The 26,833-nt window shown below is 50.0% G+C and overlaps 1 protein-coding gene across 1 annotated transcript in view; it reads left to right on the top strand.

Moving 5' to 3' along the window:
* Nucleotides 1-26,833, top strand: part of akap6 (A kinase (PRKA) anchor protein 6) — an 87,737-nt gene that overhangs the window by 56,206 nt on the left and 4,698 nt on the right. Inside the window, 9 exon segments of the mRNA XM_061675407.1 lie at nt 5,937-6,083; nt 9,641-9,717; nt 9,719-9,833; nt 17,249-17,332; nt 17,414-17,548; nt 20,140-21,006; nt 21,236-22,702; nt 23,374-24,459; nt 25,960-26,028. Coding sequence (XP_061531391.1) covers nt 5,937-6,083; nt 9,641-9,717; nt 9,719-9,833; nt 17,249-17,332; nt 17,414-17,548; nt 20,140-21,006; nt 21,236-22,702; nt 23,374-24,459; nt 25,960-26,028 — 4,047 coding nt within the window.

Below are 26,833 nucleotides of genomic sequence, written 5' to 3'. Positions count from 1 at the left end.
AATGGAAATGAGTGTAGATGTCACAGTAATTATAAACCTTCAAACTACGACGCGAACGCACGTGGAGCAGCAACCGCATACAAACAACCAAACGAAGCACATATACTGTATATGTGTGTGTGTGTGTGTGTGTGTGTGTTGTTGAGTTCTCATAAAAGGCAGGATTAAAGTTGCTGAAATGTGTGAAATTCTTTTACTTGTGTCATTTGGCATGACTGCGTGAGCGAATTCCCAGGGTTCTTAGTGGGTCAAAGGTGGTCTGGCACACAAGTGGACTAATCGCAGGACAGCATTCATGTGTGTGTGCGTGTGCGTGTGCGCGCGCATGCATCATGGCGTCGGATACAAAGATGACATGACGGGAATGTTGTCGTCCTGGAGGAAATTTGTCTCCACTCAGAAAAGTTGGACCATTGTGATGCGCTCGATACGGATATGTATTTGTGATGCGCTTTGAAGAACACGCGCGCGCGCGCGAGACGCCTTGAACGGCCAGTCAAACGCTTCATTCATGTGGTCGCCATGGCAACAATGACAACGTGTTCTGGGCTCTTTTGTGTGTTTCCCCTCGTTGGGAACGTCTCTTTGCTTTTCCTTCTTGTCCAAACTGACCCCACGCTTTCATGTGCGCACACACGCGCACACACACACACTGCTCACTTCCATGAAAGTTGGGAAATGGGTGCTCCAGTGGGGCACAACATACACTCCTCCATCTCTCTCGCTAATATATATATTTTTATCACACACACGCACATATTTTATATAATTATATGTGTGTACGTGTGTGCGCATGAGTGAAGTGTGTGTGTATTTGTGGAATGGAGTACAGTATAGTGGACGTGTAAGTGCGTGTGCGTAAATGTCATTGAGTGTTTGAAGATCACGCGTGTCGCACGTCAACTTCAAACACGACACAAAGTCATCGCGTCCTTGAGATGCTCGACTCGGAAGGTCAACGACATTTTCACTGTTGTCTCGTCTATTAACACGCACGCACGCACGCGCACACACACGTAGGCAAACACACGCTTAATACATCTGAAGACACGCACGCAAGCTGAAGTGTGTGTGAGGGGATAAATGGAGTGTCAGTGCGCCACTTCCTGTTCTTTCACTGCCACTGGAACATTGATCTCAAGAGGAGACATTCACACACACGCACACACGCGCGCACACGCAAAAGCACCGGCGGGGGCAGGGAAAAGCGAAGCAATCAAATGTGCTGGATTGACAAACACACACACACACACACGCGCACGCACGCCATGTGCAAACGTGTTATTTTCTTGCAACATGTTTCATCTCGCGTTCATCGAAAATGTTTCGCATCACCTTTTTATCGGACTTTTTTTTTTTTTGGAATGCCTGCGTGTCCGCTCCAAACATGTTTTGCGTCATGTAAGAAAGGGTTGGTTTTCTCATCACACGTGTGCGAAGAATGAGGACATTCAATGCAAAGTGTTCATGTCTCATTGCTTTCTGATGACGTCTCATCTCACCGGCGCGTTTGTTCCGACACAAACTCTGTCCTCCTTCTTCTTCTTCTTCTTCTTCTTCTTCTTCCACTACCGGTGGTCACCACGTCACTGCCCTTGAAGAAAAGAAATTCATTTAAAATATTTGTAGTATCATGAAGGAATTTCCAAATACAGCAGTGCTTTGAGATATAAGTTGAATTTGTTCCGTGTCCTTCCTCTTAACTCAAAATACTCTTATCTCAAATCCCCATTGAAATGAATGGAAATGCCAGTCCGCAGGACTTACCGGCGGATTAATGGTTCCATTCTTCACTCACTCGTGAACAAGACCCAAGATATTGGAAGTCCTCCACTTGGGGCAGGATCTCATCCCCGACCCGGAGAGGGCACGCCGCCCTTTTCCGACCGAGGACCACGGTCTCGGATTTGGAGGTGCCGATTCTCATCCCGGCCGCTTCGCACTCGGCTGCGAACCGCTCCAGTGAGAGTCGGAGATCACGGCTTGATGAAGCCAACGGAACCGCATCATCTGCAAAAAGCAGAGGTGCAATACTGAGGCCACCCAACCGGACCCCCTCTAAACCTCGGCTGCGCCTTGAAATTCTGTCCATAAATGTTATGAACACAATCGGCGACAAAGGGAAGTCTTGGCGGAGTCCAACCCTCACCGGGAACGAGTCCGACTGACTGTCGGATATGCGGACCGAACTCCGACTCCGGTCGTTCAGGGACCGAACGGCCCGTAACGGGGGGTTCGGTACCCCTGTACTCCCGAAGCACCCCCCACAGGACTCCCCGAGGGACACGGTCGAACGCCTTCTCCAAGTCCACAAAACACGTGTAGACCGGTCGGGCGAACTCCCACGCACCCTCGAGGACCCCGCCGAGGGTGTAGAGCTGGTCCGCTGTTCCACGGCCAGGACGGAAACCACACGGTTTCGACTTCCCGACGGACCCTCCTCTCCAGGACCCCTGAATAGACCTTAGCAGGGAGGCTGAGGAGTGTGATCCCCGTGTAGTTGGAACACACCCTCCGGTCCCCCTTCTTAAAAAGGTCTGCCAATCCAGAGGCACTGGCCCCGATGTCCACGCGATGTTGCAGAGGCGTGTCAACCGGGACAGCCCCGCAACATCCAGAGCCTTGAGGAACTCCGGGCGAATCTCCTCCACCCCGGGGCCTTGCCACCGAGGAGCTTTTTAGCCACCTCGGTGACCTCGACCCCAGAGATAGGAGAGCCCGCCTCAGAGAACCCAGACTCTGCTCCCTCATGGTTAGGTTTAGGGCTAAGGTTGGAGCCTAAGGCGGTTTAGGATGGGTTAAGGTTATTGAGAAATATATTAACGCCGCCACACTTAAGTCACATACGACTCCTGTCTGAAAGCAGTTGGCTGTGTTCTCCTGGGATACAGCAGCCAAACATAGTCCTGGAGCCAGTAATATTAGAGCGCGGCGTGTCCTGCCTAGAAACGATGTGGGAATCCTAATAAGACCTCGATGAACAGCACGTCCGTCCGTCGGTGTCTTTCCTACGGAGCGAGCCAATCGTTGGGGGAGAGATGGCAGGACGTGGAAAGAAACGCGGCGTTCTTTCGGCGATTGAACAACGCGTCACCCGCGTCCTCTCCTCGCCGCTCTGCAGCATATGGCGGCAAAGCGAGCGCTCGTTTGTTTCAATTAGCCGCAAACGACGTTTCGTGACGCTCGTCCAGATGCTGAGAAACAAACTTGACGTTGGACGAAACTTTTTCGACTTCCCGAGCGGCGGGAAGAGGATCGGGCGGCGGGCGTGGCCGACCGTGGGGCCAGCGATTAGCGTGTCTGCCTCGCAGTCAAAAGGTTCACGGTCTGAATCTGGGCTTTGGCCTTTCAGGGCTTTTCTCCCACATTCCCAAAAGATAGGAATGAATGAATTTACTGAATGAACTTTATTAATAGAGCACTTTTCATACAATGACCTGAAAGTCAAAGTGCTTCGCATCGTTCAAAACAGTCCCCTCCTACCACACAGCCGCACACACAAACAGATCATAATCATAATAATAATCCTAATCATAATGTAATCCTGTGGCGATGTCATGACCGACGGCCGGGCACAGAGGCTCCCGGGGAGGAAAAACCGTCTCGGCAGACTGCGGCCACAGGACACCGGCGCGCGACGAGCCCCAGTGCACGGACATGAACGAAAGAATCAATACAATTTCCGATGGATTGATGGATGAAGGAATAGCTGCCGCATTATTGAACGGCCAATCGACGGATGGGAGAAGGGCCGGCCGGACGCAATGAAGAATTCGTGTTGGCCGGACGGATGTTCTGGAATGTTCTCCTCCACGTGAAGACGCGTGCACATGTGCAAAGCGCTCGCTGCCGCGCTCGCATCGTGGAGATTGTCTGCGGGCGTGAATACATCACGACCAGCCGTCCTTGTCCCCCCCTTTGCCCCGCCCGCTTCCATCCGCACCTCCATCCCCCTCTTCTCCAAGATCAGCATTTATCTCCCAAGTTTTTCTCCCCTGCATTTTAATGCAGACCCCAACCCCCCCCCGGCTCCCCTCGTCGACTTCAACGACATCATTCAGACAAACGCCAGAGGGATAAACGTCCTTCACGTGGACGGCGGCCATCGGCAAATCAATCTCGCCGCTTCCTACCTCGCGGCCGTCGGAGCCGTCCGGCGTGCGCCTCCTCCTTGCTAAGCGAAGGGGACGGATGGCGTACGCTAGCATCAGATAGCATCGCCGATGTTGACGAATGCTCGCGAAGACATTTCAATATGGAAATGCGATGACGGCGGTAACGATGAAGGACGAGCAACACTAGCGTCAAGCGGCTAGCCGTACGGAAAATGAACAGAGGCGTCGGTAGGAGGGAAAACGCGAAGAAGAGTAACACCAACAACAGCAAAAACGTTTCTCCATACTACAGACGTGCGGCTTTCGTTGTTTACACATCGACGGCCCGGAATATTCGTCAGGATCCTGCTCGGGAGCTCGGCGAGGTAGTGGTGAGCAGGGCGGACGGAAGGACTGACAGTAATCCCTCGTTTATCGTGGGGGTTACGCTCCAGACAAAAAATGAAATGTGCAAAGAAGTGAATTTATTACTGTATAAAATGATAGGCATCATATAGGCATCCCAATGCTAATTTGTGAAACTGCACTTTTGGGAGGTGCAAGTATTATAATTGTCCACTTGAGGTCGCCATCCACACACACAACAGAAGCACATGCGCCTTTTGCGTGCCCATCTTGAGTGGCCAGCACAACCGCTCATGCGGACGTGGCGCGAGCAGGTGGCTTAACCATTTCCACGTCGTCAGCATATAGCCATACGGCTACCCAGAATTCATTGCAGTCATGTTTTAAACTACAGTACTGTAGTTGTAGAAAGGCAAGCTAACCGTTGCTCTTTATTTGCATTTGTACCTGTCGATATTGTTCCGAGCGCGGTCGCTATTGGCTGGGCTGAGCTTGGTATGCGGGAATTTATTTCCTCAAACTCTGACCGTGGCTTGTGTTTTCACTGGTCACTTTCCGGACACGTTCTTCGTATCCTCGAGCGATTTGGTGATTTAGCGAATGTACGAGTTGAGATGAGTCTGTCGGGTTTTGTTTTCTGCTAAGACCAAGCGCGCAATCAACCTTCTGAGAGTCTTTGCGGCCACATTGATCACCTTTACCGATCAAGATGATCGTAAGAGAGACGTGCAAGTTCGGAACAACTTGAAAAAAATGTCCACGATGCACCGAATCGCAAAAATGAACAAGGATATCGCGAGGGATGACGATACTTTGATGGGTGAAGAAATGAAGCGACCGAAAGATTATTGCACGAATGAAAGGATGGATTGATTGTACGGGGGCTAGATAGATGATGGATGGATGGATTATTGGATGAATACATGGATGGACGAACAAATGGAGCGATGTGAATGACCTCTAACCCCCAAGGAACTCACCCACTCAAATAACAAAATAAATGGGGCGACTCCACACAGCAACGTTCAGAAGTGAAGAATCCTTTTGGACGAAGGTGAAACGTCTCCAACGAACGGGAAGAGTGCGGCGCCGGCCTCGATTGAACCTTTACGGGTTACCATGACGACCTGGACTGATGGTTTGAAAATGAAAAAAAACAAAACAGGCCAGCACGGCGACAAAATGCAAACTGCGCACGGGAGCCGAGATTCGAATCCAGAACCGTTTGACCGTGAGGCAGATGGGCTCACCACGGGCCCGCCGTGGTGCCGCCCTTCTTATTTCGTCGTTATTGTATTCTTTGGAATCTCGAGCAGAGACGCCAGCTACAAATGCAAGAATACGAATATCAATGTAATTGCGTCGTATATTTCTGGATGTCTTTTGGATCAAATCGATGATGCACAAGAGTGCCGCCTTCATTTTGACCCTGAAAAGTGTGCGTGTGCGTGTGCGCGTGCGCGTGCGTGTGTACAGAGCAGCCACAGCGAACTGATGGCGATGGAGGAGAAGAAGACGAGTCTGCTTTGTCAAGTCGAGTCGCTGAAGAGGAGCTCAACACAACTGCCGGAAAGTTTACAACAGAAAGTGCAACAGCTCACACACAAGTGGACGCAGCTGGAGGTAACACACACACACACACACACGCACACGCGCACACGCACACACACACACACACACTGCGTTGCAAATTGTCAATGCAAACGACAGCATTGTTTTGAAGTTATCAGGCATTAGAGTACATGTATGTCATTTCAATGTTTTTAAACCCACTTCCAAACGATAAGAGTATCTTTTTCAACAGTAAAAACTGAAATTGCACTCTTTCAAATGATGACATTCGACAGGTTCTAAAGAAGTGAAAGTTTGCAATATCAACCAGTTGTTGACATTGCAGCACGAGGAGGTCATACTTACTGAAATCAAAAGCTCATTCAATGAAAAACATCTTCAGATGTCAAGTTACATTTGGACATGATTCTCGCATCCGTTGAACTTTTTGGAGAGTTTCTGCTTGAATTGCCTCCCAGAGCTGCCGCTCGCGTGCCAACCGCTCAGAAAACCTTTGCTTGAGGATGCCGCCAAAGGTCTCAATTGGGTTGAGCTCGGGGTCGGAGGAGGCCGCAACGCACCCGACCTCGACCCTTCGGTGGCACCGTCAAGCGAAAGATTTATGAGGGCGGGAAGCAGTTCGTAAGTTGAATGAACGCAAGAATTGTGAAGCTGCGTTCAAATAAGGCCATTTAACATGTAACTTCAGATGCCAAAATGCAACTTGACGCGTTAAGGCGTTTTTGATTGCAATAGCTTTTGATTTCAATACATGAACCTCCTAATACTGAAAATTCAACAAATGACTCTTTACAGTTCCGTACAATCTAGTATGAAATCGAAAAGCTCATCGACAGCGGCTCCGCTGTCGCGTGGTGCGACTTCTTCGGCCACCTCAGGACGCTGTGTGATCTCCCAGTCGGCCGGGCTCTGCGCGAAAGGCTTTTCTCGCGAAGACGCCCGAAAGTGAGGAGCGACCGCGCGTCAGAGCGGGCGCCCGGAGAAGTTTAATCAGCGTCTGCTTACGGAGGCGGAAGAGCGAGCGTTCGGCTGTCGCCGTCGTTTCATTTCTCAGACGCAAATGCGTTTGCTTACATGTGTCCCGCGCTAACTTCGCCGGCGCGGCGCCATCAGGGGACGGCGGCGGAGATGAGACGCGCGCGCAGATGGCGTTTGCGGCGGTGGGAACCTCCACGGGAGACTCCCCCCCTCCCCCGCCCCCCGTTTGTTTCTTCCCAGGAACAAAGTAGCGCCGCCGCCGTCTTTCATCGTCCTGATGAGACGCCGCCAGCTGCGTACGCTGGAATCAATCAACGCGGAAGAACAGAGTGAGGAAGTCACGCTTCGGATCCTTCGCGACAAACACGGCGCGGGGGTACCGAGTTTAACGGCAGACGCTCGCTTCGTCGAAAGCTATTGCGGGATATTGCGGTATCACTGTGTGAAATTACACACAGATTTGCCAATGTCCTGATTTGCTGTGCTCTGTGTGAAAGGCAGAGGCTCAAAACTAAATTGTCGACTTGCGCCCGAACGATTTAATCAGCCCATATTAGCCCTTCTCAAATCGGGGGGAAAAAAGACATTAACATTTCACATCAACACAATACAACATAAGACAACGATAATGACATTCAAACAAACAACAATACCAAGTTTTCTGTAATATATATATATATATATATATATATATATATATACACACATTTTATTTTTAATTGGCCGATTTATGGGTTACCAGAATTTTATTATTCTGCCAAATATAAACTATTGGACTTCCAACAACAACACAGTTAAAGAGTTAATACAAATATATTGTACTTAAACATTAGGCAGAACTGGACTGTATTCTGCATGAGAAGTAAAAAAAAAAAAAGTAGTGTGCTGGATTTAAAAGAACAACAACTTCAAACTGCATCGCTGCAAGCTTCATTGTATGTAATATGTTAGCTTGTATTATGTTGGAAATTGTATTTAATTCAGTGATTCTTTCACATACCACTAGAGGGTGCTCATGCACCTATCACCCTTTGAGAATAACTATCCTAAATACAAATGATTAGCGTTACCTGGAAGCAGAAATTGAAAACTCTCATTTACATATATATATATATATATATATATATATATATATATATATATATATATATATGCAGTAGGTACGGAAAGTATTAAGACCCCCTCAAATTTTCTCACTCTAAAATCATTGAAGTTCATTTTTTCCTCATTAAAATGTACACACAGCACCCCATATTGACAGAAAAAAATGGAATTGTTGAAATTTTTGCTGATTTATTAAAAAAGAAAAACTGAAATATCACACAGCCATGAATATTTTTCAGACCCTTTGCTGTGACACTGACATATTTGTCCATTTCTTCTGATCATCCTTGAGATGGTTCTCCACCATTCATTGGAGTCCAGCTGTGTTTGATGACACTGATTGGACTTGATTAGCAAAGCCACACCCCCTGTCTATAGAAGACCTTCCAGCTCACAGTGCTTGTCAGAGCAACTGAGAATCATGAGGTCAAAGGAACTGCCTGAAGAGCTCAGAGACAGAATTGTGGCAAGGCACGGATCTGGCCAAGGTTACAAAAACATTTCTGCTGCACTTCAGGTTCTTAAGAGCACAGTGGCCTCCATAATCCTGAAACGGAAGACGTTCGGGACGACCGGAACCCTTCCGAGAGCTGGCCGTCCGGCCAAACGGAGCCATCGGGGAGAAGAGGCTTGGTGGGAGAGGTCAAGAAGAACCCAAAGATCACTGTGGCTTCAGAGATGCAGTCGGGAGATGGGAGAAAGTCAACCATCACCGCAGTCCTCCACCAGTCGGGGCTTTATGGCAGAGTGGCTTGACGGAAGGAAGCCTCTCCTCAGTGCGAGACACACGAAAGCCCGCATGGAGTTTGCTAAGAAACACCTGAAGGACTTTTCAGCCGCAGGGACAGGACGAGCGGTTGCAATCGCAGGAGAGATGAATGCGGCCACGTACAGCGATATCCTGGACGAAAACCTTCTCCACAGTGGTCAGGACCTCAGACTGGGCCGAAGGTTCTCCTTCCAACAAGACAATGACCCTAAGTACACAGCTAAAATAACCAAGGAGTGGCTTCAGAACAACTCCTGTGACTGTTCTTGAATGGCGCAGCCAGAGCCCTGACTTCAACCCAATTGAGTATCTCTGGAAAGCCCTGAAAATGGCTGCCCACCAACGTTCACCATCCAACCTGACAGAACTGGAGAGGATTTGCGAGGAGGAACGGCAGAGGATCCCTGTGGAAAAACCTGTTGCATCCTTCCCAAAAAGACTCGTGGCTGTATGAGCTCGAAAGGGTCTGAAGAATATTCATGGCTGTGCGATATTTCAGTTTTTCTTTTTTCATACATCTGCAAAAATGTCAACAATTCCGCTTTTTTCTGTCAATATGCAGTGCTGTGTGTACATTAATGAGGAATGATTTTAGCAAATGGCTGCAATAAAACAAAGAGTGAAACATTTAAGGGGGTCTGCATACTTTCCGTAGCCACTGTATCTCAATGGGCAACAAAATGGAGATGTCCGGCTTTGCGTCAGTTGACGGGACGATCGACGGGCGGCGTTGTCACCGTCTCTGCTCCGCTCGCAGAACCTTCTCTCCGGACACTCCCCCCCCGAGGCGGCGGCGGCGGCGGCGGCGGACCGGGCCGTCCCGGAGCGGCTGCGAGGCCAGCGTGGAGGAGCTGAAGGCGTGGCTGCGACACACCGAGCTGCTCATCTTCAACTCGTGCCTGCGACCAAGGCAAGATGACGACGCCCACCGGCAGCTGGACAGCTTCGAGGTGGGCCGGGCCTTCCTCACTGCACCCCTTATATGGGCACGTCCCGGTCTGTCCTTCCTTCGTTCCTGCTTTCATTCCTTGCCTCATTTCCTTCCGTTCCATATGGTCGTCCCGGTTGGCCCTCCTTCTAGCGGTCATGCCTTATATGGTCATACGCGCAACACGTGACAAGTTAAGCATCCTCCACGTTCGTTTCACGTCCCCTTCGAACAGGTCCACCGTATTTGACGTTTTGGATGGCGTTGAGGCGCTCACAAAGTTGGACATGACAGACAAACTTTAATGTTGCGAACTGGTAAACAATAAAGTGACGCGGTGGCGACGGCGTGCTGCGGATCGTACGAGTGTCGTCGCCTTAACGAAGGCAAAGTACGTATGGAGGCAGGCAGGAAGGAAGGAAGGAAGGAAGGAAGAAACGACGCCGCGGGATGCTAACGGGATTTTAATCAGCGCTCGTCACACGCCGAACAGCTAGCACCGCTGATTAGCCTAGCGATGCCACACACGTGCGCGCCCACACACACACGAACTGTCTGCTAAAGTGAATGTATGCAAATGAGTGTGACATACATGCAGGCACGCACGCACATAAATTAACACAAAGAAACCCAATGATCAACAAACACACACACACACACACACAAACATCCTTCGTCAACAAGTTGGTAACACACACACACACATCATACTTTCTAAGGTATGCAAAATGTTGCAATTTTGTTTCATCTTTTAAAGTGACACACACACAAGATCTTTTCTACGCTCATATCCGGTGTGCACTCCTTATGTGGTCGTAGCCTTGGTGAGGTCGTGAAGGCCACTGAGGGAGGAAGGAAGGAAGGAAGGATGTAAATGAAAATTAGAAGGAAGGGTCGTCATGAAGGAAGCAAGGACAGAAGAAATGAGGGAGGAAAGGAATGAAGGAAGGAAGGAAAGTGGGTTGATCTTGATGAAGCTCATTGCTTCAAGGTAGCCAATCAGAGTCCGGTGTGGGCGGAGTCTGTGGCTTGTGAACTGGGAATTCAGTTCAACATGTTCTCCTTCCTTCCTTCCTTCCTTCCTTCCTTCCTTCCTTCCTGCAGGAATCTTCAACTTAGTTTTTTTCCAAGACCAACTCCGAACCCTCTTAGCCCCTCCCCCGCTGCTCGCTTTTAATTGAATTAGCGCGGCGCGGCGCCGCGCCGCGCCCCTCCGGCAGCCGTCGCGGGACTCTTCATTGTCCGCCGAGCAAGGTGGGGGTTGTGGGCTGGTGGGGGGCACACTCCCAAAATTAATAGACGCCCGCACGCACACGTAGAGCGCGTCGTTTCGGAAGGTTAAAATTTGCCTCTCCGGCAGGAAGCGTGACGGCAAACACTGTGTGTGCGTGCGCATATGTGCGTGTGTCATTTCCTCTTTCCTCCTTTCCTTTATTTTTTCTTTCCTTTCCTCCATCAATCTTTTCTTGCTTCCTTCAATTCCTTTTTTGTTTCCTCCTTTCTTTCGTCATTCTTTCATTTTTCCTTTCGTTCCTCGATATCCTTTCTTCCCTTATTTCCTTCTTCGTTTTCTTACATCACTTTTCTCATTCTTGCATTTCTTTTCTTTCACCTTTATTTCCCTCCTCCTTACCTTACTTCCTTCATTTCCTCTTTCCTTGTTTGCTTTATTTTTTCCCTTCTCTCTTTCCTCATTTCCTCCATCCATCCATTTTGTTCACCGCTTCTCCTCACGCGGGTCGCGGGCGTGCCGGAGCCTCTCCCAGCTGTCGTCGGGCAGGAGGCGGGGTACGCCCTGAACCGGTCGCCAGCCAATCGCAGCGCACATACGAACAGACAACCATTCGCACTCACATGCACACCTACGGGCAATTTAGAGTCTTCAATGAACCTCGCACGCTTGTTTTTGGGATGCGGGAGGAAAGCGGAGCGGCCGGAGAAAAGCCACGCAGGCACGGGGAGAACACGCAAACTCCACACAGGCGGGGACGGGGATTGAACCCCGGTCCTCAGAACTGTGAGGCTGACGCTCTAACCGGTCGTCCACCGTGCCGCTTCCTTCCTTTCATTTCTTCCTTTTATTTCTTCCTTCAATTTCGCTTTTGTTACTTTTGTCTTTTCAGCTGACTTTCCTCCATCCTATATTTTTCTTCCCTTCTTCCCAGTTTTTCCTTCTATTCCATCCTTATTCTTTTGGTTCTTGTTCTTCTCCTCCTCCTCGTTCTTCTTTTTGATGGGTGTGTGTGTGTGTTGTTGTTTCTGTCGCCTCCTTCGTGGGGACGAGTGGAGATGAATCCTGCCTTCCCGCTGTTTGATCCCCGCTGAGCTCACCCCCTTAATCGTGTCCTTTGAACCCCACAAGACCTCCCTCCCTCTTCCTATATTTTCTATTTTCACGCCCCCCCCCCCCCCCCCCCGCACCTTACAGTGTGTACTGTTGATCCCGAAGGACATGTTCCAGTTCCACCTGCAATAGGTGAAAATCCACTTCCAGAAACCGTATTAAAAACATTTTTGGGAATTGAATTGTAGCGCTCCCACATGCTTGAAACACATTTAAACTTATTAAATCACACTTACACTCATCGAAAGAAAGACATTATTCCTTCGCGACTGCTCTCACTGTCAAGAAATGGGGGCCGGTCGTATAACATCACTTCGAAGGAATGAAAAGAAGACTCGCTCGCACTGTTCTCTGTAAAACTGTAAAAGCTACATATAAAACAAAAGACAATTGAACACTGTGTCTTTAAACCCCAAAGTGTCCATCCCCAAAAAACGTCCGCCAGCTCGATGCCAACGTACAATGCCAAACGCCATCGGGAAGTGAGCGTAGACGGCACAGTCATTCCAACGCTGAAGGCACCCAATTCAAAATTGGGACTAAAAGCTCCTAAAAAGTCGTCGCTTCCAAATCTGCGACTTCTTCCCAATCTTGTCAACTCGGATCAGTCGTCGGAGTTGAGCCGGAAGCTTCCAGAAGGCCGGGCCAGCCGCGTGAGGATGACCACGACGAGGAACAAGAGGAAGATGGCCCGTTTTGCAGCCTTGCGTTCTCGTTAAGAGGCGGTCACGAGGGGGTTTGAGGGCAGGCAAAACAGGCGAGGCGTTGCCGCGGTAACCACCTCCGCAAACGCTCGGAGACTTTCATCTCAGCGGCGGCGAGACGAGAAGACGACGACGAAGAAGAAGAAGAAAGTCTTTCATCAGCTTCACACGAAGAGACGTGGAATGAAAGCGGGAAGAAGGACACGGCGATGGCGACGGAGGGCGAGGCGAAGATCAAAGATGTCGGCGACGTGAGACGTGGCGCCGAGAAAGACCAAAGCAGGAAGTTGCGCTCAAATGAACGCACTCATGCTCCAGATGCGTTGATCACATATTTATCTGAAGGGGCAGCACGGCGAGACAGCGGTCAGCGCGCCCGCCTCGAGGTCAGCAGGTCCTCGGTTTGAACCTGCGCTCCAACTCTCCCGTGCAGAGTTTGCATTTTCCGCGATTCCAAAACATCTTAGGGGTCGTTGACCCCCAAAAGGGGAATATGCAGGTACATCTCAATAAATAACAATAATCATAATCTTTTCAGATGTGCCCGCATGTCAGAAGGAACGAAAGTGAACACAGCATTCATTTCAGATCACTTCATCAATAACGGTAAAGACGCACCCAAATCTCATTTGATACCGCCTTGGTTTTCTACGTGTAAACGTCGCCCATGCTGATGCTGCGACGGCCACGCTTTGTCTTGTGTTCCAAAAGTTATTGATGCTTTCTAATTTTCGCCCTCGAAAAACAATCCTAATTGACGCAGCAAATTGCGGTAGGCCATCCTCAGCAGCAGCTGAAGTCGAGCGTTGTGAGTCTTTCACATCTCTGTGGAGATATATTGGCCCGCTCCATCTTTCAGGATGGTTGGAATTCAGGAAAGAGGGAAGGTTTTCGAGCATCACCTGCCTTTCTAAGGCCGTGCCACTGTATTTCAAGTCCGGACTTTGACTAGGCCGCTCCATTTTTTTTTTGGAAGTCATTCAGAAGTGGACTTGCTGGTGTGTTTCTTATCGTTATCCTGCTGCAGAACCCAAGTGCGCTTGAGCTTGAGGTCACAAGCTGATGGCTGAACATTCTCCATCAGGATTCTCTGGTCAAGAGCAGAATTCGTGCTTCCATCAGTCACGGCGAGTTGTCCAGGTCGTGACGGAACGAAGCAGCCCAAGACCATCACACGACCACCACCTTGTTTGACTGTTGCTATGATGTTCTTTATCTGAAAAGCTATGCTACATTGATGCCAGATAGAATGAGACCCACACCTTCCAAAAACCTCAACTTTCATTCCATATAACCTTCCCCCAAAAGTCGTCAGAATCGTTCAGATATTTTTGGCAAAAGTAAGACGAGCCTTTATGTTCTTTTTGGTCAGCAGTGGTTTTGGCCTCGGAACTCTGCCACGGATGCCATTTTTGCCCAGTCTCTGCCTTGTAGTGGCATGAACTCTGACCTTGACGGAGGCAAGGGATGCCTGCAGTTCTTTACAAGTCGTCCTGAGTTCCTTTGTGGCCTCCCGGATGAGTCATTGCTGTCCTCTTGAGGTAATCTTTGTAGGCCGACCGCTCCTGGGAAGGTTCACCACTGTTCCATGTTTTCTCCATGTGCGGATAATGGCACTCACTGTGGTTCGTTGGAGTCCTAAAGCTCTCCAGACTGATAGAGGTCAATGACTTTATTTCTCGACTGTTCCGGAATCTCTTTGCGTCGTGTCATTTTGTTGCAGCGTTTTTAGATCTTTTGTCCGTTCTGTTGAAGTGATTAGGGTTCGGGAATTTTTGTTGAAGTACGTTTCTTTTGTCAAAATACGTGTATTTAAAGCAGTCACATAGCTTAGCCTTTGGCCCACTAGCTTAATGCTAAAGCTAACAGATAAAGCGAAATGCATTTATAACCCTTAACGATGAGTAGTGTACGTCAACAATGTCACCGTGACCGAGCGTGGCACGTTTGGATCAAACATTTTCCAGCTTTTTGGAATATTTCTTTGCAATAACTTTGCGCTGTACTCGGCGTTTTAGGCCATGAAGAAAAACCTATAAAACAATCCTTTTTGTGCCGTGCAGTAATATGGCCTCGAAGAAAAAAAAGTGCTTCAACGTAACCGACAATCGGCTAATAAATCGAATTATTACGAGCGTCAATTATTTGTGGATTATCACAGGGTCCGCCGTACATTATTATGGAGTGCTATTTGATTCATTGACTTGATTAAAATACACATTGCAATAATAGTTTTTTTTTTGTTTGTTAGTTTTTTTTTTGGGGGGGGGGGGGGGGGGGGGGTCTACTCCTCATCTTCCTCGTACGTGACGAATTCTTCCGTCTCCGGCCGGCGTTAATTCGACTCTCGCTGCTTTTCTCACGATGTCGTCTGCCGGCGAGGCGTCACGCCGACCGTTTTGATGTTGTTTAGAGGGCCTTCGCCCTCACCTGGCGCGCACGCACGCACGCACGCTGCACGCTTGTCGTCTTGATCTCGTGCGCTGCATTGTGCATCCTATCCGCTGTTTAGACAAGCGGGCCAGCAGCAAATATGCTAAACTGCAGAGAGCCAGGCAGGGGACCAAAACACAACGTGTGCGTGCGTGCGTGCAGAGACAGGGAGGAATCCCATTTCATTGTCATTGTGTTTAATATTTATTGGAAAAATGTAAAGGAAATGCTTCTCGGCGAGCCACCGGGATTTGCATATATTGTTTGCATCGGGTTAGATGTGTGTGTGGGGACACGATCGCACACTCATACAAACATATGAACACGCTCACTCACAAAGATGCGCGCGCACACACCTGTTGGTTGACCTTTGAGCCTTCTCCGCTGGTTGTTAAGTGTAACATTCAGCACGCCGACTGCGCGTGCGGGTGTGTCATCTTCAAGAGCAAAAGTCCAATTAGTGCCCCTCAAGCGTTGTCCTCAACGACAATTAGCACACGCAACAAGTCGAGTTAGCAAGCGGAGCCGTGCAAGCAAACAATCTCCAAAACATGAATGGAGGAAAATAGGAAATATGTCAACGAATTTCACTTTCATGATTGTCGCTGACAGAATTCCTAATTTCGTCTGTGTTTCGCGTTTTCGTCGGCGACCGGCGAATTCGCGACGCGGGCGGAGACGTGGCCTAGCGACACCGTCACGTTGACGGAAACCGACGAAACGAAACAAAAACGCAATATAACCGCACACAACTGCGCCACGTACAAGCAAAATTTAATTGAACTCATAACACAGCAAAAACATGCTGATTACGAGCCATATTCATGTATGCAGATGGCTTCAGACGCGTTTTGCAAGTTGACCAAGTTTTGCTCTGACCAACCAATGGGAGGAAGAAAAAGCGCCGACATCGTCGCGGGCCAGCTCGCCGGCCGTTGGAAATGCGATCGGTCAAAGAAACGGTCCCGTCGCTAACAGTCGGCCGGCGCGTCGGACTGCGAAGGCGGCGGGCGGATGAGGCCGACATGGCGACGCGCAGACGTTGAAATCCGATTGGACAAACAAACTCGAATGTCCACGCGCACGAGCTGGAAGCGATGCAGTCAATAGAAACACGACCAAATGAACAAATGACCGCTTTTGCAACAATGTGCAGCTGCAAATGATCAAGAATTGAAGTCGTAAATGTCGGTCTTTGTTTCTGATCGGGTTTCAGGCCATGCGCCGTAAAAAAAACAATATTAAACCAGTGGCTCGCATCAAGTCCAAGTATAGACAGTAAAACATAGCAAATGATTTGCATCGTTCGAATGTATTGTTTGACTTAGTTTATGGCCATCGTGCACATACATGAATCAATACCAAGAGATTTAGCTTTGGATTTAGCGTAAATCTGATTTCCATCTGCAGTCCTGAACAAAACACTGTATGACAACACCAAACACAAACACGCGAAAACCCATAAAATACGCAATCAAATGTGTCGCAGATCAAATGATGAGGATTTTGAAATGGAAAATGGAAAAAGTCAATGAAAAGTTGACCGTTTGAGAGCAATGTGAACATTGTGGCAGATTCCATTTCAATGTCAACCAATTCAGAGTTGACGAGAATTTTGAATGAGAGAATATTTTCAAAAGTTCTTTTTAGGTGACTGGGTTAACGGTATGATTCAATCGAATTTTCTCTTCTTCCAAAACTTTGAATTTAGTATCACTGACTTTATCTTGGCAAAGTGCATACATTTTCGGAACGGGAAGAGCATCAAGATGCATCTTTGTTCTTGTTTGAGGAACAACCAAAACTACTCCCACCACATTACTCCTTTTTTCCCCGAACAAATACAAATTCGCTCTTGTAATATGACCTCTTTTTTTCTGTAACGCTAAATATTTGAGATATGACGCTCAGCATCTCGCGCGCCACAGTAACGATGCGGCCGTCTGGTGTCCACAGAGCTTGCGTTCGGACGTGCGAGCCCGACGACGCCGAGTCTCCCGGGTTCTGAAACTTTGCCGGAAGCTTCTCCAGCAGAACCAGGTGGGTCCCACCGACAAAGACAGAGAGCCGCTTCCCGTCCTCGTCGTTCGCTCCGACGGCTCAACGATCTTTCGCCCGCAGTCGGGACCCGAGGCGGAGCGGCGCCGTGACGCCCTGCGGCCGCTGACCGTCAACCTGGAGCGCAGGTGGGAGGCCGTCGTCATGCAGACGCTGCAGTGGCAGAACCGACTCAAGAAGGAGCTGGGGGAGAGCGAGGTGGGCACGCTAACGCCAGATGCTCAACCAAAACCATCGCTCCTCACTTGATGATGATTAGGACTCATTTTCATTTCTAGTTTCAGCAAATTGCAACATTTGAAATTGAAGGAAAAACAACATTTTCATGATTTATTTTGTTTTATTTGATGATTTTTAAAAGGATTATATTAGTGAGGACATTTTAAAAACTCATTACTATTATTTTTCAAAAATGTGTCGTTTTTTCTGTGCCTGTTTCTATTTAAGAGCGTTTTATTCCCAGTAGTATTTTGTGAAGTCCAATGTTCCCGTGAATTACGAATACAGAAGCTTTTCGACTTGAACGAAACCTCTTTCAACATTCGCCAACATTGCCGCGCACGCACGCACGCACGCAGATGACAAACGCGGGCGTCGGCACGCTGCGACCTCGCCGCTGGGCTCGCTCGCAGTCGTTTGACTTCTTCTGCGGACGCGACGTCGACGACAACGGCGGCAGCCGCTTTAGCTTCTCAATGAACATGAACATTCCCGCCCCCCGAATGAACATTCCCGCCCCTCGCTCCCCGAGCGAGCGATTCACGCGACTTCGCCGCGGCGTGTGCGCGCGCCTGCAAGTCACACTTAGCGCTTCCCGCTCGTGAAACGTTGCCACGTGAGAGTCCGATGACATCGTTTTTCACCGGGAAAAGTCGGCCGCGTTCGCCGGCGTTTTATCAAGCGGGAGAAAAGGTCATCTGATTACCGACGACTCCTTCGTTATGCTTTCGTTCGGCTTTAAAAAGGAACTTTGTTGCTTTTCTGATGACTTGATTGTAAAAGTGTGTGTGTTTGATTCCAAATGGCCGCGGGCGGGTGAGAAAGGACAGATGTCTTCGAAGCGCGTCGTTTGACTCTTCGCTGTTGCTGACCTTCCTCGGCGCATCGTCAAGAAGAAGACGGATCTCGCGGCCCAACGCTAACAAATGAGAGCGCTCCGTGGGGAGCGAATCCAAAAAGCCACGGGATGAGAACCAGCACAAATCCTCCTCATCCTCGCTCTCATTTTCGCAATCTGGTCGTCTTCCTCACGCGTTCCTCGTCTCCTCTTCTCGATGTCGCGAAGCGAGAAGCGAGGACGTGGCCGGATCTTCGAAAAGCGTCTCGCTCGCGGTCATCGGCTTGAACGGGACCGCGCGTTGATTTTGGGCGCGAGCCGCACTTCTCCACCCGCAGGAACGTACGAAACGGCGGCGGGTGCCGACCGGTCGGGAAACCTCCAACGGTTTCGTCCGACGTGGAACTTGATCTCGTCCGGGTCCGATCCTGTCGACCGTTCGGTCCGTCTCTTCGAAGCCATCCTGACATTTGGCGAGCGACGGTTTCAGGAGGGGACGGGGGCGGGGGCGCCTTAGGTCCTCGTCTTCCTCAGCTCATCTTCCTCCTCATCCTTTTCGCCGGATTTCCATGAGAAACTTTCAATGAAATTGCGGCAAAATCTCGTTTGCGGTCTGCGACTTCCAGAAGGCGCCTGTCGCTCCTCGCGAAATTTCCCACAATGCTCCACAAAACGGCCGTCAAAGCCATCACACGTAAATAATACAGAAGAAGCTCGGTGGGGGGATTTGTTTGGACGAAGCGGATGGAGGCCCCGCCCCCTTCGTGTCCGGTCAGCGCACTTAGTTGCATCCGCTTTATCCTAAACACACAAATCCATCACACGCACACATCCAACTCATTTATGAGATTAATAGGCTATGAATGACTAATACGCCCCCCCCCCCCCCCCCCCCCCCCCCCCCCCCCCCACATTCATATTAACGAGATGAGGAGCAATTTGTATAATTATGTCTGCGCAAGTGAACAATTCCGGCGTCTAAGCACATTTTCTTAGCGCCGCCGTCGCCTTCTGAAGGTTTTTGGGGCGTGTGTACGTCCACTCTGAATTATTCATCACTTTTTTCTACACTGGGATCAGATTATTATTATTATTTTTTTTTTGTATATTTACGCTGACATCTTCTGACTTCACTCTGAGGAACACTTTCGGCTTCGTTTTCTTCATCTTCACCTCAAATATCACACAAAATGCTATTTCAAATTAATGTAATTAACCCATTAGGAAATGAAAATACCTTAAACATACACAGTATATTTAATAGTAATTATTTCAATGAAAGAATACATATATATATATGTATAAATATATGTATTATTAAAGAATACATGATTCTCACATTTTACTTGTAACGTTTAATTGATTTAATTATAATAACTTAACCTATTATTTCATGATACATTTGAAAAAGGTCAGATGTAAATCTAAATTTTCAAAATGTTTTATTATTTACCAAAATAAATGACCAATTATTGAATGACCAAACTGAAAACAATGTATAAATACATTTTCAAAAATGTATTTTTTATTACTAAAAACTTGAATTGCACATACAGTATGTTCTTGATGATGTAAGTGCTCGGCGGGCTCGACGGAAGACCGTAGCGTGCCATATATAGCCCGCACGCCATATTTTGCCCATCCCTGGGTGAGGTGTCAGCTGAACTTGATTGACAGGTCCTTGTAAGGGAGCAAGAAACCTTGAAACTGTTTTTTTTTTTTTTGTCTGCAGGTCCCAGGGAACTTTCTGGAAGAGGACCTGGCGGACCTCCAGCGGCCGAACCCCGACCGAGCTCCCCCGACGGCCTCGCCTCCGGACGACTCGTGGGAATGGGACGAGACCGACATGACGGCGGGGGAAGCTCCGGAAGTGCCGGAACCCGACCTGACGCACGACCTCCCCTGCCGCGACTCGAGCCTCCGTCCTCGGAGCGCTTCTCGGGCGCTTCCGGCCGTCTACCAGGTGTACGGCCTCCACGCGGTGGAGTTCCACACGGCCCCGGAGCTTCCCCGCGCATCCTCCGAGAGGAAGCGGCAGGTGTTCCGGAAGTGCCTGAGTAAGGACTCCACTTTCTCCTCCATGGAGTCCCTCCCGGACCTCCTGGGCGGGCTGACGCCCGCCGAGCGAGGCGCCGGCCGGCGCTCCGAGAGCGAGAGCGGAATCGCTAGCGACGCGGGAGACGCCGAGATGATTTTGTGCCGTGGAATCCTCGCCAACGAGGACGCGGCCACTGCGATGCTGCTCAAAGAGGACCGAAGAGGGCAAGGAATCCAAAGAGCATCGGGAACCACGGAAGAAGTAGACGAGCTCTTTAGCCTCAGGAAAGGAGGTAGCCAGGATCTGGAGATCCTGGAGAAGGATCAGGAGCAATCGGACCAAAATGCACCCAAGTTTCTTCTGAGGCACGGTTTGAATAAACTTCCCAGCAGTCCCGTCTTATCTCCGGGGTCTTCTCTGGAGTCCCTCCTGTCTCTGGGCTCGGACCTGTTTCCCTCCAAAGATCACCTCCACCGCAGCGCCTCCCTGGAAAGCGGCCTGTTGGAGCTGGACCTGTGCCGGACCAGAGACGAGGACCGTGATGGTCCACAAGACCAGAAGGTTGGTCAATTGATATTTTTGGGCTTAACACAGTCATTTAAGTTGGCAAAACTTTCAAATGTAAATTATTGTCAGTGAGTTTGTACTTTTCTGTTGAAGTTGGAGTTCGCTACCAGGGAAAACGCTTCGGTTTCTTTGTTGTGAAATGCATGAAAGCCAACTTTCACAAAAGCAAATTGAGTTTTTGCTTGGAAATTTTGAGTGCAACTTTTTATTTTTTTCTTCCCAGTGTGGGGGAGGGCAAGGAGAGCTGTCCTCCGGGGAGCTGAGCAGGAGAACTTTGGATCTCCTCAAGCGTCTGGAGAACATTCAGACTCCCGCGGCCGCCGAGATGACTCGCAGCGTGTCGGACATGACGCTCCGAAGCAGATCTTCTCTCGGCCGGCGCCCGGCTGCTTCGTCTTCGCCGGGCGGCCGACGTCGGCGAGGTTCCCCCGAGGCTTTACCGTCGCTCGTCCGGGAGAGCTCGCCGTCGCTCGCCGAGCTGAGCGGCGCCGAAGAGTCGTCCGTGGGTTCCGAAGACCTCGCCGTGCTCCCCGAACGCGGGAACCTCCTTCCGGACCGGGCCTCGCCACGGGGCGGCGAGCGGACCTCCTCCGCGAGGTCCCGCAAGAGGAGCGGCCGCCGAGAGGAGGCGGACGCCGTCAGCTTGAGCATGGTGGTCAACGTCTCCTGCGCCTCCGCCTGCACCGACGACGAGGACGACGGCGACCTCCTGTCCTCCTCCACCCTCACCCTCACCGAGGAGGAGATGGGAGTCCAGGAGGAGGAGGAGGAGAGGCTGACGGACTCCTCGTCCGGGAACGAGGACGAGGCGGCCGTGGAGGAGTCCTACGTGCTGGGCTCGGACTACGTGAAGACTGAGCTCCAGGCTTGGATACGACCTCCTCGCGCCTCCTCAGAGACTGAAGTTGGCCTTTGTGATGAACTCCGCTGTGGGACCAAACCAGAGCAGGAACACTTTCTGAACTCGACCGAGTTAGACCAGCAGCTGCAACGGAAGGAGGAGAACCGGAGGAACGCCTCGAGGAGCTTCATCAGCCAGTTTGCCGACGATGTGGAGAACGGGAACGTGGAGCGGAGCGGCTCGAAAGGCAAAGATGAGGACGACCGGCTTCTGCGAGAGGAATCCGGCGTGTTCACCAAGAGAGGAGAAGCTCTCAACAAGAAAGGAGAACCTCACACCAGCAGAGGAGAGCTTCTCAGGGAGTCCTTCACCTTCTCCAAAGTCAAAGAGGACATAAACCCGCCAAATGGGTTTCCCTCTTCGCCGTCCTGTGAGTTCCTGCCGCCCGCCGGCGCCTCCTCCTTAGTGGGCCAGCTGAAGGGGGAGTTACCCTGCCAGAGCGCCTCCCCCACGACCAAGGAGGGGCTGCGGTCCCGCGACAGGAAGGCCATCACCATCCAGGAGAAGCTCAAGTTCTCCTCGCCGGTGACGGAGCAGAGCAGGAGCCAGCTCCGGGACAAACATTCCTGCCTGCCCACCAAAAAGTGGAAAAGTTCTGATAGTCGCTCGTGCCGCCAGCACCTCGTCCCGTCGCCCCCCGCGGCCCACGCGGAGCAGGCCGTGCATGACTTTGTCACGGAGATCCTGGACTTGACTTCAGAGGCCCGCCGGAGCAAAGAGGTCCTCGGACAAGAGCCGACGCGCGGCGTCGAGATAAGCCCCGCCTCCTTCAAGCACATCAGACACAAGGTGACGCGCACACGCACGCGCTCATGATTGACGGCTGCTAGAATTCGAGAGGTTAGACGACAACTGCATAGAAAATAGAAACTGTATCAAACAAACGATTATAAAACGTTAAAAAACGCTAACTGTTATAGCAGTAGTAAATACTATTTAATCAAACAGTAACTCATAAATAATCATCATTCTATCAATAATAAACAATAATTATGCATAATACGAATGATATACATTAAATCAATAAGAAATGGCCAAAATAAGAACTACTGTATTACAATTACACACGAAATAATCATCGTAAATAAGAAATGCTTGTATAAATGTAAAATTAATCAATCAATAATTTAAAAAAAATATATATACATGTCGTCAAAGAAATATGTCATAAAATAAAAATAGAAAGATTGAATAAATAAAGCCGTAAACCTATAATGAAATAATAATAACAACTTCATTGTCATGAACATGCATGCATGCACCTGTAATTTGTCCCCTGCCTTTTACCCATCACACTGAACACGCACGCACGCACACACACAGACACACACTCACGCCGGAGCAGGGGGCGGCTGAAGAGCGAACGTTGACTGATTGCAGTCATGAAATCGATGGCTTGGTTAGCCTGTTTATTTCTTGTCGTGCGCACGTGAAGTTTGTGTGATTTGTGTTCGCTTCAGGTGGCGCAACATTCCCATCGGCCCTTGCATCTGTCCCGAGGCGACTTCTACGCCTACTTGTCGCTCTCGTCCCACGACAGCGACTGCGGCGAAGTGGCTCAGCGCGCCGACGACGAGAGCGCCGCGCTGGCGCCTTACCTCGTCGCCGCCGCCCATTCTGATCACCGTGACGACAACGATGTTTGCGCTCTGGACTTCGAGTCACCTGACCGCCCCATCGCGAGCCCCGTCCCCTCGCCGCCGCCCACCCCGGACATCCGGGACGAGGAGACGCTCTTCCCCGCCTGCGCCGAGGAGGTGTACCTGGGCCCGCCGCTCCGCTACAACGTGCCGCCCGGCGAGAAAACCCCAAAGACCTTCCAAGCGAAGGGTCTGCAACCTTTCCCGGGCGAGGAGGCCCGTCTCACAGACCCCGAGGAGGTCCGGAGCGTCGCGTCCGCCACGCCGGAACCTCCCTACGGCTCCTCCGCTATCGACTTTCCACCGGCGCAGGAGACACCCGAGATCTCCGAGATCTCCGAGGTTGAGGGCCCGCAAACCTTGCAGGGTTCCTATCCCGAGGGGAAGACGCTCGAGGAGGTCCAGAGCGTCGTCTCGGCCGTTCCGGAGTTTCCCTCCGGCTCGTTCTCCGCGGCCGGCGAGGCTTCAGGAGAAGCGAGGCGGGGAGGGGCCTCGCTCCTCGGGGGCTGCGACGTGTCAGGGCAGCGGGAGGAGGCGCCGAGTAATGAGGCTCCTTCTTATCTTAATCCCCGGGCGCGTGTCGCCCCGATAGACTCCTCGCCTGCCCAGTGTTCGGCAGATACTAAAACGCTTCAATCCAATATTGGCGCCGTAATGACCAAGATAAGTGTCGGCGGCTCCGCGACAAATCCCTCAAAAGAGCCGCCCGCCTCCGCCACGCGTATTAATCCCAAAATTAACTACAGGCCGATCAAAGAGGCCGATAGGGCGGCGGCGGCGGCGGCGGCGGGCAGGCGAGGGGCGGCCGACGCTCGCGGCGCCAAACGGCCCGAAGACAGGACGGCGGGGCGCAGGCGATGGGAATTGAAATCGACCGCGCCGACGGCGGCGGTGAAGAAGAAGCAGGTTGGTATGCGGCCATGTGTTAACCTGATCCTCACAAATCCGCTCCAAGTGTTAGTCCAAGCCCAATCTCTCACTCTGCGTGCCAATGTGAGCGTACGTTAAACACGCCAGTCTCGCCTCCTGCACCCTTCACAACGGCCGTTTTTTTGTTGTTTTTTGTTTTTTTTTTGGCAAAACTTTATTGAAACAAGCAATTTACTCCCGTTTGACCATGATTGCGGCATTCTAAGCATAGCCACATCCCCGGTTGGAAGAGGGTGTGCACACTTGTGCAAACTTTTTTTCTTGTACAGGTCACAATAACGCTGGAAAAAGTTTTTAAATGATTTATCTTGGTCTCATTTCTTTTTTCATTTTTTAATCAACGGGGTTCGAACAGGGGTGTGTCGATTTTTTGGTATTCATCTATAAAACACAGTTTAAAATATGACATTGCCATAGTTTTGATTTTTAATAGGAAATAAAAGAAAACATTTGGTTTAAAATGCATTTGTCCTCCTTGCACAGGTCACTTTTTAATTGGGATTAAAAAAAACAACGAATTATCAGTGGAGTTGAGCTCTCAAATTGACATCTGCATGACTTGATGGGGTTAGGGTTAACCCCAACCCTTTTTTTTTTTTTATCAAAAGCGTTTTACACGCTACCGAGGAGCAGCTCGCAGACTTTTGCACAACACAAAGGAATTCATTAAATGTATTAAATTGATCTCACACAGGCAACTAATACATGAAAAAAGCAGACAAAGCTAAATGCTAAGCTAAAAGTCAATATAAAGTGAATATCCAGCAAGTCAAAATGTATTCTTGATATGACTTTTCTTCGTCTGCATTGAAGTCATGCTTCCTCTCGCTTTGCCCCCAAAATGGGCCCCTCCCCCTCCCCCTCCCTCCCCTCCCCCGAGGTGTTAATGCAAGGTGGGATTTGCAGACGTCTCACTTTCAGGTCCAGGGAACAACATCAGCCTAATTACCATCAGTCGCATTTGATTAGGATTCATCAGCCTTGAATTAGCGCATTTGTGCTCTCCCCCCCCCCCCGCTTTTCTATTTCCTCATGCAAATCAGCGCACAGCCTTGCTAGCGCTGCGCTTGAGCCACTTTTCGCACTTTTGCCTCTTTGTGGGCTTCCGCCCCGCACTGCATAGCAATGAGCCCATCCTGAAAGCGGCGCGACTTGCCCGTCATGCTTTGCGCTTTCACTTGCTCTTTTTCACCACAAAGAAACAGAAAAAGTCCGTTAGATTCATCCTAATAAACTCCCAAAGTAGTATCAGAGGGATCCCCACATCGTCCCAAAGGAATCCGAAATCGTCCCCAAATAATCCCGATAGCCTCAAAATAATACCAATATAGTCTCAAAATATCCCAATCATTGTTGTCCCAAAGTAATCCTAATGGAAATCATTATTAAATGTTTCAAATGTATATTCTCATTATGTGGAACATTCATTTTCTATAATGAAGAAATTGATGAATTTTTTTTCTCTCTCTCCGGCAGGTCAGTGCTGTCAATCGAGACGCCAAGGCCGCACAGGGGCGGAGCCAAGTCTCGGTCCGGCCAATCAGAGTAGGTTGCAAACAAATATGTATTAATACGTATTAATATTCGGCGCCCGCGTTCTGCAACGGGGAGGGAGTGGTCGCCAGTCAATGTCACGGCACGAGGCGTCCGATCAGTTCGCTCAATTTTGGCCCTGAAGTCCGTGTTGGTAATTACACTGTTATTATACACAAGTAAGTACATTTTAAACACATAAAAACAAACCAGAATACTGGGCAACAAAGAATATGTGTGTGTGTGTGTGTGTGTGTGTGTGTGTGTCTGCTGGTGGCTGGCCTATGGGAGCCTCCAGGGCTAAGCAAACCTCAGTGCCCCCGTACTCTGCGCGCGCACACACACACACACACACACACACACACGCACGCGCGTACCCCTCAGGGCAGGGCTCGCGAGTCCTGTAGCTGCTCTGACAGCCCAACAGCTGCAGGTTGTTGTTTCACACACACACGCGCACACACACACTCGTGGACAAAGCTGCATACATACTGGCATGACAAAACACACACACACGTGCACACGTGATATCACGGATGCATGCAGCTGGTACTGACCCCCATCGGGTGTTTTAGTCTAGCCCACCTGTTCACACACACACACAGGCTCAATTAAGGCAATCATGAATGCGCCTCATGATGTGCTCTGTGACCCAGACAGCAGAAGGTCCACAAGTGCGCGCGTGTGTGTGTGTGCGCGTGTATGTGTGTGTTCAGGTTTCATCATCCACTGATACTCAGAAAGTTTCATACTCACAAAAGAACAAAACAGCACACACACAGAGCAGAGAGGAGGTTGAGGTTCACGAGCATAATGC

The sequence above is a fragment of the Phycodurus eques genome, chromosome 4 (assembly GCF_024500275.1).
Source record: "Phycodurus eques isolate BA_2022a chromosome 4, UOR_Pequ_1.1, whole genome shotgun sequence".
Lineage (NCBI taxonomy): Eukaryota > Metazoa > Chordata > Actinopteri > Syngnathiformes > Syngnathidae > Phycodurus > Phycodurus eques.
Note: the sequence above shows the minus strand (reverse complement) of the source record. Positions and strands in the feature narration are given on the sequence as shown.